The 15,617-nt window shown below is 46.2% G+C and overlaps 1 protein-coding gene across 2 annotated transcripts in view; it reads right to left on the reverse strand.

Moving 5' to 3' along the window:
* The window catches only part of DNAH9 (dynein axonemal heavy chain 9), a 402,978-nt gene that overhangs the window by 281,070 nt on the left and 106,291 nt on the right, over window positions 1–15,617 (reverse strand). For both annotated transcript variants that reach the window (XM_038371718.2, XM_043496454.1), the window contains exons 29-33: window positions 10,578–10,735; window positions 9,069–9,207; window positions 7,477–7,764; window positions 6,239–6,449; window positions 384–511 (exon numbers count right to left, since the gene is read on the reverse strand). In XM_038371718.2, the coding sequence (XP_038227646.1) occupies window positions 384–511; window positions 6,239–6,449; window positions 7,477–7,764; window positions 9,069–9,207; window positions 10,578–10,735 (924 nt within the window). The remainder of the gene's footprint in view (window positions 1–383; window positions 512–6,238; window positions 6,450–7,476; window positions 7,765–9,068; window positions 9,208–10,577; window positions 10,736–15,617) is intronic.

Consider the following 15,617-nt stretch of genomic DNA (forward strand, 5'->3'; position numbering starts at 1 on the left):
TCAGCAAGGAAAGCTAAATCTTGGATATTAGAAAGTGTACAAAGGTACAAAGTGAGAACTGCCAAAAGCCAAGCAGATCTGGACTTTGCAAAGGAAATTAAAACCAACAGTAAAAGGTTCTAAAGCCCTTCTGGCCTTAAAGTCTATGAGTCTGTGAGATTTCAATGTACTGACTGCAGCAGAACAACATTACCTGCACCACTCCAATTCGATAACGTGTTCCTGAAAATTAATGCCTTGTGCTGTTTTCCAGATGTAACATTTTCTTTGCGTAATGTTGTTTGTTTTTATTTGAGGAAAAACAGTAACAACTCTTTCATACTATGAGCTATTGTCTCAACCTATGTATTTCTCTTATGTGTTAATCGAAGAATATCAATTACCTTATTATCATCCATGACAGTATTGAGAGATTCAATCCACATTGGATCAATATCACCATCCAGCACCATCCACTTGGGACCATCATGTGTGATGTTGGCCAGCTCTCGCATGATTGATGAAAACAGTCCTAGAAAGATGACACACACTCCTTCATGATCACGGAATCTGGAACTTGCCCAACCAGTTTTCTACAACGTCCTTCTTAAATACCAAAATAAAATCTGAGTGCATTTTGTGATTCAAGTGATTAAAAAACCATGTTACAGGATATCAGACTAATCTGCTTTGGGGGGAAAATGTATGTTATCAATTAATATCAATGAAAAAGATGGCAGGCCAGAATGCAACTCATTACTGCTGGGGAGTGTTGAGGGCAAGAAAACAGTGACTAGTGGGTACTCTACACTAACAGGGAAAGGAGAAAGTATATTAAACAATATAAAGGTTTGGAAAACTGTTTGAGTATAACTTGGTATTTCTTAAAACTGCTTCCTCAGCTGGACGTACTGCCAGGGAACTCAAGGTGCATTAAGCACTGGGTCATGGCTTTGAATTAGAGAGACGGGGGGTGAGAACAAGAACAGAATGAGTGAACGACAAAACCACATGCTAGTGAAATCAAGGAGACTGAGGAAATAAAATGTCTCAGGGGAAGCAAATAATTAATGATAAGAACAAGAATGCTGGGAATATAGATGCCTCAAAACTATCATTTGTCAGTGCACAAATACTTTCACATTAATATACCAAGAGAGACTTTGGGCTGCATGAAAAGTATCAGGAAAGCAGAAAAAATGTCTCTCTTTCGGCAAATCCTCAAAACCATGGCTTCTGCCCAGGTAGAGTATTTTCTTGTGCAATCCAGAGCAGAGGAACTGGAGGCAGGCAAAAACCAAAAAGGAGGAAGAAAAGGAGTTTCTCAGCTGGAACTGGAGTTCTTGGAGAAGTTTGTCAGTACAGAGCCCTCTGCTCTTGGGACACACCTGCAGATTGCATCAAAGCCAGAAACCACTGGAAAGCTGTGGCCCTTGATTACGTCCCAAGCAATGAAGAGTTACAGAGGAGAGCCGTAATGTCTAAAGGAGGTGCACACTCAGTTTATTCCACTTCCTCACAATCCAATATGGACTCCAAAAACATGGAGATGGGAGTTGGGAATGTCAATCTGCTCTAAAAGAAAAGGAGTACTTGTGGCACCTTAGAGACTAACAAATTTATTAGAGCATAAGCTTTCGTGAGCTACAGCTCACTTCATCGGATGCATTTGGTGGAAAAAACAGAGTAGAGATTTATATACACACACACAGAGAACATGAAACAATGGGTTTATCATACACACTGTAAGGAGAGTGATCACTTAAGATAAGCCATCACCAACAGCAGGGGGGGGAAGGAGGAAAACCTTTCATGGTGACAAGCAGGTAGGCTAATTCCAGCAGTTAACAAGAATATCAGAGGAACAGTGGGGGGTGGGGTGGGAGGGAGAAATACCATGGGGAAATAGTTTTACTTTGTGTAATGACTCATCCATTCCCAGTCTCTATTCAAGCCTAAGTTAATTGTATCCAGTTTGCAAATTAATTCCAATTCAGCAGTCTCTCGTTGGAGTCTGTTTTTGAAGCTTTTTTGTTGAAGTATAGCCACTCTTAGGTCTGTGATCGAGTGACCAGAGAGATTGAAGTGTTCTCCAACTGGTTTTTGAATGTTATAGCCAGAAGAGTACCCAGAAGTCACCTACTACAGGACAGGCCCAACAAAGAAAACAACAGAACGCCACTAGCCATCACCTTCAGCCCCCAACTAAAACCCCTCCAACGCATCATCAAGGATCTACAACCTATCCTGAAGGACGAGCCATCGCTCTCTCAGATCTTGGGAGATAGACCAGTCCTTGCTTACAGACAGCCCCCCAATCTGAAGCAAATACTCACCAGCAACCACACACCACACAACAGAACCACTAACCCAGGAACCTATCCTTGCAACAAAGCCCGTTGCCAACTCTGTCCACATATCTATTCAGGGGATACCATCATAGGGCCTAATCACATCAGCCACACTATCAGAGGCTCCTTCACCTGCGCATCTACCAATGTGATATATGCCATCATGTGCCAGCAATGCCCCTCTGCCATGTACATTGGCCAAACTGGACAGTCTCTACGTAAAAGAATGAATGGACACAAATCAGACGTCAAGAATTATAACATTCAAAAACCAGTTGGAGAACACTTCAATCTCTCTGGTCACTCGATCACAGACCTAAGAGTGGCTATACTTCAACAAAAAGCTTCAAAAACAGACTCCAACGAGAGACTGCTGAATTGGAATTAATTTGCAAACTGGATACAATTAACTTAGGCTTGAATAGAGACTGGGAATGGATGAGTCATTACACAAAGTAAAACTATTTCCCCATGGTATTTCTCCCTCCCACCCCACCCCCCACTGTTCCTCTGATATTCTTGTTAACTGCTGGAATTAGCCTACCTGCTTGTCACCATGAAAGGTTTTCCTCCTTCCCCCCCCTGCTGTTGGTGATGGCTTATCTTAAGTGATCACTCTCCTTACAGTGTGTATGATAAACCCATTGTTTCATGTTCTCTGTGTGTGTGTATATAAATCTCTACTCTGTTTTTTCCACCAAATGCATCCGATGAAGTGAGCTGTAGCTCACGAAAGCTTATGCTCTAATAAATTTGTTAGTCTCTAAGGTGCCACAAGTACTCCTTTTCTTTTTGAGAATACAGACTAACACGGCTGCTACTCTGAAATCAATCTGCTCTGGCACTCTGCTCCAACACAGAGGTGGGTTTCAGGTAAGACAACTTAAACAAGGCTGCTGGGTGGCTCATTGGAAAAAGGCATCCGATTTTGAGGTCAGGTCAAGAGAATAACACTTTATAAAAGTACGAGCTGAACTCCCGCTATGCACAGATTCCACCACAGGGACATTATGGATTCATGCTCCAGAAACTGCCTCAGACTGAGTTGTATTTGTTCTGATACCATTGGGGACAGAGACACATAGCATCTCACAGTGCAGATCCCAATCCATTATGACAGCAGTTGAGAAGAAACCACCCCTCCACTAACCTTGTCTCTATAGGCCATAAACTGGGGAGAAAGGGAAATCAACAGTCAAGTTTGGTTGTACTAAGTCCTTTTAGAGTCCTATTAAGGGACCTTTTAGTAGGCAATGTGTGAAACCTGCCCTCCCCTAGCAATTAATGTAGTTTAGGGAAGAAAACAGGCAAACAGTCTGATTCAGAAGACAATCAGTGACTGAGTGGGGGTCAATTTAGCATGAGAATGCAGGCTCTTGTTAGGCTGTGTAAGGAGAGTGAGCTGCGGGAGCTCTCTGATTCGCCTCACTGATGTTACGGCTACAAGAAACACAGTTGTCGGGGCAGCTGATGAAAAAAACATTGCAGTGGGGAGTCCCTAAGCCTGGGTACAATGGGTGCAAGCTCCCACAAAAGCACTGGCTCAGTAAACATCAGCCAGTCCCTTTACAATGTCCCTAAAAGCAGAGGCCCCTTGAACTGGAATGTGATTTGCAGCTCTACCTGGTGTGGGCTCACTCCAGGCACTGTTTGACCAAAGCTAGCCCTGGCCTTCACTCAGGTCAGACTCCACAGCCTCATCTGTGACCTGCACTTTGTTTCTGTCACTTGTGATTTAAGGTCTGTAGTTACAATCAGATGAAACTGGCACTGTAGGGGGTCAAAAACAGAATACATTCTAGGGATGAATTGGCAGTTTATCTCTTGGAAGGAGGACAGTTGGGTATGATTTATTGGCAGACTCTTCCTTCGCCTTCCTCTGCTTAAGGGACCAGGGCATAGGCAGTCTGGCCTAGTGGTCACAACTGGACTGAGGTCTGCCCACCAGGGCCGGTAGTCACGGGCAGGAGTTGGAGGGACTGAAAAGGCCCGGTTCTGTAAATAGAAGTCAAGCTCAGAGTCAGGCCAAGGTTGGAGACCAAAGATCAGAAGCAGTACCACATTAGTACTGAGAGGTAGGAGGCAGGGTCAGAGTCAGGCTGGAGATCAAGCAAAGTCTGACGCTGCACCAGGCCAAAGTCTCTGTGGTTGCCAGACAACTTCCTAGGGCAACCCCTGGGGTTAAATAGGATACTTGGCCAATCAGTGGACCGCAGGGTACCATCACTCTAGGTCGCTTGGGCAGTACTTCCTGCAGCAGTTCCTTCTACAGTGCTCCCTGGTTGTGCCTCTGCATGGCCTTCCAGTGGCACTTCCTTAGCCACCATAGGCTCTACAGACATGGTTTCTAGTCCCCAGGGCCTTATGCTCTGCACCTCCCAAACTGCAATCACCATTAAAAACTAGCACCAATGTACATAACAAAAAATAATGGTCTTAATTTAAGCTTCATGCAGCCTTTTAGCAAATTTTTTACTTGTGCCTTTTTCCCTCAGACCCTGGGAAGATGTGGGTCTCTTACTGTTAGCCAGTTTCGGTAGCGGGCTGGACACCCACTCGGGCCAAGAAGGGTTTAAGATAGCCCTGGGAGAGGGCTGGGGCAGGGGAAGAGCTGGGCTGATTGGCAGAGCAGCTGCAACTGGGGGCCACGCCCCAAAGAGACCCAGCGGGCCTTATAAAAGCTAGAGAAGCCCGGAGCAAGAGAGCACTCTCTTGCTAGCTCTGAGAGGGAGGGACCTGGCTGCAGAGACCTGAATAGAGGACCTAGTTTGGAGCAGGGCTGGGGAAAGGCCAAGGGAGCTGGGGAGCTCTGGCCTAGGAAAGCCCCAGGCTGCAGGCCTGGGAAGGCTTATTAGGTACGGGGTTGCAGGGGCAGCCACGGATAGGCAGAGGCAGTAGGGCCAAACTCAACTTTGCCTGCGATGAGTGGCTCATACTGCAGTCTGCCCCAGGGTGTGGGGGCTAGCTGGTGACTGGCAGGAGCCGACGACTGCGGCGAGGTAGGGATAGTGGGTGGAGGGGGTCCCCTGGGAGGGGGAGACCCAGAACTGTGGGGTAACGCCAGGGGGCAGTACCCAGTGAAAGGGGCAACGGGGTCCTGGGAGGGATACGGGAGCCAGCAGCAAGGCGAGACACCGGCCTGAAGAGGGTGCTCCGGAGGCTGGAACGCTAATTCCCTGAGACAACCAGCAGGAGGCGCCGCCGGTGAGTCTGCTTCCGGTTACACTTTCCATAAGTGCTGCTATGGCTATGCTATTAATGGTGAGAACATGGTGAAATGTGTGCATGGAGAGGGTGAGATGGAGTGGAACATGGTATCCAGCTCATTCTCACCATAGTTACAGCATTCCTGGTTTGAAAGTACTCAATGCTTTCTAGTTTAGCCCATCGTTAGCAGCAGCCTGTCCAGGTTAGGAACTTTGAGTCTCTTGTATATGGATAGGACAGTTGATTCTTAGGGTAGCTAAGTTAAAACAAGATTTATTCGAGAGCAATTTTCATCTGAAAGTCAGATTGGCTAAAGAATCCCATATGCCCCATCAGCAATCCCATATGCCCCACAAGCAACACTGTAGATGTTAGATGTGTGTTTGTGCTTTGAGATCTATTGAAAACCACCACATAAGAGCAATGAACTATTAAAATTATTGTTGTTTAGAAAGTTTACAAAAATACCCTTTCTGGTCAGGTTTCAGAGTAGCAGCCGTGTTAGTCTGTATTCGCAAAAAGAAAAGGAGTACTTGTGGCACCTTAGAGATAACAAATTTATTTGAGCGTAAGCTTTCATGAGCTACAGCTCACTTCATCGGATGCAACAAGCTTATGCTCAAATAAATTAGTTAGTCTCTAAGGTGCCACAAGTACTCCTTTTCCTTTCTGGTCAGTGGTTTATGTGAAAACACACCTACCATCTTTCCATTCTCTCGTTGCTGGATTGATGATGCCAAAAAGTTCATCATTGGTGACTGCTTTGGGGTTGAGGTCTGTCCAGACAGGACGTCGTTTCATTATCTGGTAAGTCTTATTCAGAGATTTCAGTACCTGAGATTTGCCTGTGCCAGCATTACCCACCACAAAGACAGAGTGCCGCACAGCCAGCAACTCTTCCAGCTGCACCACCTGCAAGAGACGTCAACTAGAAAGGCCACCAAATTTCACACTATATTAACAACCAAAAGTCCTGCTTTATTGAGCAGCCACATGGGACTATTAAGCCAGTTGCTCTCATAACAGTGTCTCCTTGCAAAGCGGAATAGAATCATTGCATTATTGTTAAGGATACAACTTAGTCATGGAGGTCACAGAAATAACAGATTCCATGTTTTTACTGGACCTCTGTGACTTCTTTGGCTTCAGCTGTCAGGAGCTGCAGCTGGGGCCAGAGCTGAGGCTGTGTGGCCCCACCCTGAGACTTCGGCCAGGGCTGGAGCCCGGGCTGTGCCCCTACCCAGTAGTGATGGGGCTTGGATTATCAGTCCCCCCAACCCCCTCAGCAGAGCTTGGGCTGTCAGTCCCCTGTACCAATGGGGCTTCAGCTGTCATTCCTTCCCCCACCCCCAGTCATTTTTAGCAAGTCACAGGCAGCTCGAGGGCTCCTGTGAATTTCTGTTTATTACCCACGACCTGTCCATGACTTTTACTAAAAACAACAGTGACAAAGTCTTAACATTAATTACTGTAATACCAGCACTGAGCTAGCAGTGGCCAAAGTGCGGTTTGTGGAATTCTACAATATGGCTCATTTTAAAATGAGGTGTGGCTAGTCAAGACCTGTCCATCACTTGAACTATAAATACCCCTGACTAAATCTTAAGTGCTCTGGGGGGCTCCAAGGCACCACTGCTGCTCTGGGGCAGGTGCCGGGGGGCCTCTGTTGCTCTGGTGAGGCCTCTGGGTTGCCGCTGATGCTGGGGGAAGGCTCCAGGGCACTGCTGGTGCCGCTGTGGTGGGAGGGGCTGGGAGCCATTGGTGCTGCTCGGGGTGGCCCTGGGGTCAGCCTCACCGGCCACTACAGAAGTCCCGGAAAGTTACAGAAACCATAACTTCCCTGACTTCTGTGACCGACTCGCAACCTTACTTATCAGTTTAGAGAATACTGAAGTTTAAGTAAAGGTCTGAAGTTGGGATGAAATAATCTCTCACTTACTTTGAGCACAAAGTTGTCTTCAGCCTGCAGTTTGAGGTTTAACACAGCCTGTTTCACAAATGATTCAAAACTCGGGTCTCGCTTTCTGGGGACATCCAAAGCAGGAAAAAGATCCCCGATCAGCCCCATAAACACTGGCATATCGTCTGTCACAATCTTAGGAATGTTGAAGTCACGAAGAGCGCGCATAAGAACCTGGTCTTCGGGACGATCAGGGTCCCCTCTCTTAAGGGAGCCAGCAACAACCAGCACTGACTTAATTGCACGCAGGCCCCAGTCATAGTGATCCTAAACAGGGCAGAGTGAAAGGAGTCGTTTACACTTAGCTGACTTGCCAGAATACAAAACAAGGAAGCAGACAGTTCCAAATGGCCAAATGTAACCTAACAGCAGAAATTCATCTGAATCTTCATCCATCTGCACAGTCCTTGCTACAGAATGCAGTACCAGTCTGGCTGCTAGAACTTCCAACCCCATCTTCCTTAAGTGGGATTCAGCTAATATAGGATTCAGTAGCTACAGCAGCACTGGGAGGAGCTGAGGAGATCAAACCTTACCCCTCTGCCCCTCCAGTGCTCCCCTCCAGTGGCACTAGGCCCCATGCAACTTCATCCTTCCCCCAGTTATGTGGGCCCAGAGAAGGAAGAAACACTAGGGTGGAGCCAACCCATGGCCAGAGACTCAGCCAGCAGGAGCCAATATAGAAGCAGTAACAGCAGCAGGCATCTTGGGACACTGATGATGTCATCAGGCTGCTGACTAGAGTTTTAACTTGGAACACTCATACCTCTCTGCTGATTGGCTGCTGGCCCACCCCTTTTATCCCCCTCTCAAAGTCTCTCCATCCTCACTCCAGCTGACCTCCAGCCTTCTGTCCCTCCACCCCCGTCTCCTGGGACTGACCAATTCATTTCATATACATTCCAAGGAGGCCATCATATGGCCATGAAGTCCTGTTGCTACAAACCTGCGCTGGATTTTAACTACCTGCCGAAAGATGAAAGGCTCCTTCTTCCATTACTAAACCTGAGACATCCATAATGGTTATGATTCAGCATGTTTATTATGGTAGGAGAAGCTGCTGGCTGTGGGGTAACCAAGAACAGGGCCCATTGTGCTAGCACTGTACAAACACAGTAGCAGACAGACCCACATTCCCCCCTTCCCCGCCATTTACACAATGTGCCAATTACAGTACCCCATGCATGTCTTCCCTTAATCAGCAGTGCCTGCATGCAGGGAATCTTGTGGATCTGCACTTACACGTGTCAGTCAAGTTGGTCACAGAGCTTAGAGTAAAAAGAAAAAGTAGTACTTGTGACACCTTAGAGACTAACAAATTTATTTGAGCATAAGCTTTCGTGAGCTACAGCTCACTTCATTGGATGCATTCAGTGGAAAATACAGTGGGGAGATTTATATACACAGAGAAGATGAAACAATGGGTGTTACCATACACACTGTAATGAGAGTGATCAGGTAAGGTGAGCTATTACCAGCAGGAGAGCAGGGGGTAGAACTTAGTGTTACTGGTCATTAGGAGACTGACATATTTAATTATGTAAATATTTATAGCTCATGAACAGACTCACCTGTTTGGACAGGAGCTCTTTGCATAATTGGTAAAGGGTAATGAATTTCCTGGCTAACAACCGTGCCTCAATGAACCCCTCAGCCACTAACATGATTTCACAGATCAGCTCAAAGTCTGGCACAACCATTGCACATGGCCTAAAAGCAAGGATGGGAAAAATAATTACAGAGCTACATTTCCGCTTCAACCAAGGAACAAACACAACTTTGCTGGCAAGAGTTTTAGCACTGTGACTGAGAGGGTTTCGATTCTGAGGAGGCATGTAAAACAAAGCTACAACTGTAGAATCAGAGAGATGTAAGGTTAGAAGGGACTTTGAAAGGTCATCTAGTCCATGCTCCAGGATTAAGTACACCTAAGACCATCCCCAACAGAGGTTTGTCCAACCTGCTCTTAAAAACCTCCCATGACGAGGATTCACCAATAATGTCTCCTACACCAGTTACAAACAACTTCATATCGCGGCTACTGAATAAATCTTGGAGACAAGCAGCAGCTCTGTGTACTCGCCCTATCTCAGGCACTAACTGATACAGACTGATGTCAACGCAGGCAACGTGTGTGATGTGAGGTGAAGGGAGAAAAACACTGACTCCACCTTGGAAGTCTAAGCGCCACCCAGGCATTTCCTTTCACTATTGCAAAGGCTGGGACAGATCGCTCCCAACACATTGCCAGTGCCCAAGCTCGGAGACAAAGGAGGACAAGCTGGCTACGGTCTCTTCACATGCTGACAGGAGGGGAGAGTGGGGGAGAGAGAGCCTGAGGCACAGAGAGTCAAAGACAGAGGGGCTCATGCTGCTGGCACATGGGTCTCTCTGGCACCCCTACTCATTGCAGGACATGGCTGGAAGCCACTAATTGATACAGTCACCCTCATTCAGAACCCCAGCCCTCTTTGAGCCCAGGGGTGTAACTCCTGGTATTCCCCCTCCTATACTACAATACTCTGGTGGCAGCTCGGTTAGTCAAACAGCTTGGCATGTTTGCAAGAAAACATAAGAACCTACAAAGCAGGCAATAGTGTTCTACCAAGGGGATGGCCCCAGGGAGCAGGGTGATGCTGCTGACAGCACGTGACTGTCAGATAGTGAGGGTGTTTTGCCAATACCTGCAATGAAAGGTGCTTACCGAGCTCTGGCCACACAGGTATGTCTTCTACACCTGTGGTTGGCCTGAGTCAGCTAACTCGGGCTCAAACTTGTGGCATAGATGTTTGGACTCTAACCCGACCCCAAATGGCTACGCGGCAGTCAAACAGCTCCTTAGCCTGATCCCTGCAAGCCCAAGTCAGCTGACATGGGCCAAATGCGGGCGTTTAATTACAGTACCCTAAGGGACATACCCTAAGGGACAGATTTCAAAGGTATTTAGGAACCTGAAGATGCAGATAGGTACCTGCATCTTTAAGTGCTTAAATATCCTTAAAAAACTAGCCCTAAGTCTCCTCTGCGTCTAGAAGAGGTACAGCATGGGCATGGGGCACAAAAGCTGATCTGAACCTTACCTGAAAAGAGCTTTCAAGTTCTCGGGCAGTTCAGTTCGTCCAGCGTAGCCAGGGTTCATTGTAATGAAAATGCCAACAGAAGGAATCAAATTAATGTCTTCTCCAAGGAAATTGAAACGTTGCTTTTTGTCCCTTATGGCATCCTGTATACTTTTCACCTGAAAACCGGAGTCACTGTTTTAGTTTGAGCATTCAGCTATAAAGAACAGACCACAGTATAGTATCTAGTTGGCAGCCGGTGTCAAGTGGAGTGCCCCAGGGGTCGGTCCTGGGGCCCGTTTTGTTCAATATCTTCATAAATGATCTGGAGGATGGTGTGGATTGCACTCTCAGCAAATTTGCGGATGATACTAAACTGGGAGGAGTGGTAGATACGCTGGAGGGGAGGGATAGGATACAGAAGGACCTAGACAAATTGGAGGATTGGGCCAAAAGAAATCTAATGAGGTTCAATAAGGATAAGTGCAGGGTCCTGCACTTAGGATGGAAGAATCCAATGCACCGCTACAGACTAGGGACCGAATGGCTCGGCAGCAGTTCTGCGGAAAAGGACCTAGGGGTGACAGTGGACGAGAAGCTGGATATGAGTCAGCAGTGTGCCCTTGTTGCCAAGAAGGCCAATGGCATTTTGGGATGTATAAGTAGGGGCATAGCGAGCAGATCGAGGGACGTGATCGTTCCCCTCTATTCGACACTGGTGAGGCCTCATCTGGAGTACTGTGTCCAGTTTTGGGCCCCACACTACAGGAAGGATGTGGATAAATTGGAAAGAGTACAACGAAGGGCAACGAAAATGATTAGGGGTCTAGAGCACATGACTTATGAGGAGAGGCTGAGGGAGCTGGGATTGTTTAGTCTGCAGAAGAGAAGAATGAGGGGGGATTTGATAGCTGCTTTCAACTACCTGAAAGGGGGTTTCAAAGAGGATGGCTCTAGACTGTTCTCAATGGTAGCAGATGACAGAACGAGGAGTAATGGTCTCAAGTTGCAATGGGGGAGGTTTAGATTGGATATTAGGAAAAACTTTTTCACTAAGAGGGTGGTGAAACACTGGAATGCGTTACCTAGGGAGGTGGTAGAATCTCCTTCCTTAGAGGTTTTTAAGGTCAGGCTTGACAAAGCCCTGGCTGGGATGATTTAACTGGGACTTGGTCCTGCTTTGAGCAGGGGGTTGGACTAGATGACCTTCTGGGGTCCCTTCCAACCCTGATATTCTATGATTCTATGATTCTATGATCTGTGCTAACTTATTTCTGCTGGGTCCACTTGAGAAGTCTGTGGTTTATAGTTGTTCTTTTACTAACAACTTTGTACAGTTTGCTGGGAAGGAAATCTATATGACCCTGGAATGCAAACTAAAATATGGACAAAAATCCCCAATTATAGATTCATAGACTCCAAAGCCAGAAGGGACGACTGTGATCATCCAGTCTGACCCCCTGCATAACACAGGCCAGAGAACTGACTCCAAGTAATTTCTAGAGCAGATCTTTTAGAAAAAACATCCAATCTTGATTTTAAAATTGTCAGTGATGGAGCATCCACCATGACCCTTGGTAAGTTGATACAAAGGCTAATTACTCTCACTGTTAAAAACGCATGGTATGTATTCTTTCCCACCTGAATTTGTCTAGCTTCAACTTTCAGTCATTGGCTTGTTCTGTACTGAAGAACCCATTATTAAGTATTTGTTCCCCATGTAGGTACTTACAGACTGTGATCAAGTCACCCCTTAACCTTCTCTTTGTTAAGCTAAATAGACTGAGTTATTTGAGTCTGTCACTGTAAGGCAGGTTCTCCTGTCCTTTAATCATTCTTTTGACCCTTCTCTGAATCCTCTGCAATTTATTAACATCCTTCTTGAACTGTGGGCACCAGAACTGGACACAGGATTCCAGCAGTGATTAATAAATCTATGTATAATGTACAAATATACCTATTCTATGGACTAGACCAAAGGCTCCCAAACTGTGGTTCACAGAGCCCTGGTGCAATCCCAAATATCAGGGGAGGCGACTGTGAGACAATCAATATATTAAAAACATGCTCTGTGCTGTGGTAAAGTTTGAGAACCTCAGCCCTAGGCAGATGTAGTCCAAAAATACTTTCCAATAGGAGAAGCTGCACTGACATTAAACATACACCTTCACTTCATTTTCTTGTGCTCCAATGCAAATAAATGAAACATAGAAGCAGTGTTACATATTCTCCCTGGGAGTTTCATAAAGGTACAACCATTTCATATAAAAACTGGTGCTACTGTATGATACTGTAACATTATTTATTTATTTACTACTTCCAATTTTTAGAATATAATTTCAGGAGCCCATCTAGTGCTCTGGGCGCCTGTCCCATAAATGAGAAATCACCACACAAACAAAAGCACTGCCCGTAAGTCTCTCTCTCAGCCCACACTAAACCTCAACAGCCTGACCCCAGACTGGGAAAATCTGGGCTTTGCAGCATGCCCGGAAGGCTCACTACTGCAGGCTCTGGCACACCAAGGCATGGGAGAGCATTCCAAACCCATGGCCCTTCCCAGAGAATACCCTGACAGACACTCCTTCTCGTTCATATTCAGGGAGCTCCCAGCTTGGGCACCGCTGCTGATCTCCACTGTGGTGGTATGTCACATCTCTCATAACATGCACATTACAGAATATGGGGCCAATGTGCTGTACAGTATCCAGGGCCTTGCCTACAGAGACCTCCTTTGCTCTCCACTTTTATGCTCCATAGCAGGAAGACTGCTAACAGGTAAAGATAAGGATAAGAATGGCCATACTGGATCGGACCAATGGTCCATCTAGCCCAGTACCCTGTCTTCCAGCAGTGGCCAGTGCCAGATGCTTCTGAAGGAATGAATGAACAGAACAGGGCATTTATCGAGTGATCCATTCCCTGTCGCCCAGTCCCAGCTTCTGGCAGGTGGAAGTTCAGGGACACCCAGAGCATGGGGTTGCATCCCTGACCATCTCGGCTAAGAGCCATTAATAGACCTATCCTCCAAGAAAGTATCTAATTCTTTTTGAACCCAGTTATACTTTTAGGATGATACAGCTCTGTCTAAGATTCCACTATTTTAGGATAGTGTCTGAAATTTCACAGCCAGCCTTGCTCTCCTGGTAGGCAGGATCATTTGAAGGCTGCTAAAACTACAGGAGAGACACAAATCATGATGGATGAATCCAACTGACACACAGCAGGAATCTAAGTAATCTGCAGACAACCCAAAAGCTCCACACATTTCTTCTCAGAACTAAAGGAGATAATCTGATGGCACTTCTAACCCACTAATCAAGGAACCATCATCTTTCAGGACAGCTTTGGAACTCTCCCAAAGTAGCCATTTGTCCCAGTCACACAGCTGGAAACACGCTCGACTTAAACTTTGCCTATGACACTGTTTATCAACCTCCAACCATTACAAATGAAAGCAGAGAACTGATGCACAAAATAACTTACAAGTGGTTCATAAAAACCTGAGCCATCACTATACAGGAAGGAGGACTCTCCCACAGCCGCAACCATAGAACCCCGTCAGAACCACTGCAGAGATTACAGCATCTCACTAGCTCAACTTAGCCCACCCAGAGTGCTGGTACCTGACCTCAGCCCTCAACCCAAGGATGGTTTGAAGAATTATCATCACACTTCACACCAGGATGAAGTACCCACCCACCCTCCTTATCTAACACTGGGCCAGACACAGCGACAGAGGCTGGAAAGGCCTGAGGGTTGTCCATGGCACCATCTGTAATTCACAATTCCCAAGGCAGTGTCACCAGCCTGACAGAAGTACTACAACCCCTCTCTCCACCCGCATCTGCTATCAGATGCCCCCCATCCAATACTGCTCACAAGTGCCTGGGGTGCAATCAGAATTTTCCTAAGAAGGGGACCCATGTTATCTGTCAGCTGACATGGGCACAGAAGAGATGGAGGAGGAAGAATGAGGAGATGGCAGCCCAGTGGTTCTGGGAAGCAGGAAGCCAGGTGAGAGAGCCAGCTGGGACCTCTCCCCTCCACTCCTCTCCCACCAGAGAGACCAGGACCAACTGGGACCTCCCCTCCTACATAGGCAGTGTCTATGGCCAAGTGGGAGAACCTGGGGCCCCCTCATTGAACTCCTGCAAGATGCTGTAGGGAAGTTTTATTATTCCCAAGCAAACTGGCACCTAACTAGCTGAACACTTGAGTAAGATCACTTAGGTAATATTTCATGAGACATTGTATCAAATACTATATAACAAATATAGCTATATGCCACCTACTCTATTCCTTCTATTAACTTTTTCTCTTTCTCTCTTTTGCTCATTTTATTGATCATATCTCTATACTTCTCATTTATCAAGTTCACAGCAGATTTGAATCTTTTAATGCTAACTCATGTTTTACTTAACATTATTTTCAGTGAGGGAAAGGATCTCCCCATTTTTTCACTAGTGGAATCCGAACAGCACTGAGCTGTCAAATTGTAACCAATTGCCTTTCTTCTGTAAGAAACCATACTGACATTAGCAGTATGAATAAGTCAACCCATGAATTATTGCCATGGCTGCTCCTAATGGCAGCTAGCAAACATGGTTACAGAACAGCACTAGTGCTGCGCATTCAGTTGCAGCATTCTAACTCCTGGAGAAAGAGCCATTCAAAGTTGAGTCATCTCTGGGTTCCTTTGGTCAAGCTTCCCTTTTATTTGTGTATCCTCAAGGACCCCCTTGAGTGTGGACTTTAAACTGTAATGTGACAGAACACAAGTTAAGAAAGAATGATTCATAAACTCATCTAAGCAGTCAGGTGCTTCTTTGGGGATGTCAGGTGATTTAATGCTTATGACATGCCAATATCATCAAGACTGTCCCAATATTATGGGCTTTGTTTTATATACACAACTATACCCCCACCCCCTGAAAAAAGTGTCCCGGTTTTTCACACTTGTTTACAAAACGTAACGTGATGTAAAAGAAATCCAGCCAGTTAGTGTGACCGTGTCCATTTAGCCTAGGGGTTCTCAGCTCGGGGGTCAGGAGCAAGTGC

This window comes from Dermochelys coriacea, chromosome 14 (genome assembly GCF_009764565.3).
Source record: "Dermochelys coriacea isolate rDerCor1 chromosome 14, rDerCor1.pri.v4, whole genome shotgun sequence".
Taxonomy (NCBI): Eukaryota; Metazoa; Chordata; order Testudines; family Dermochelyidae; genus Dermochelys; species Dermochelys coriacea.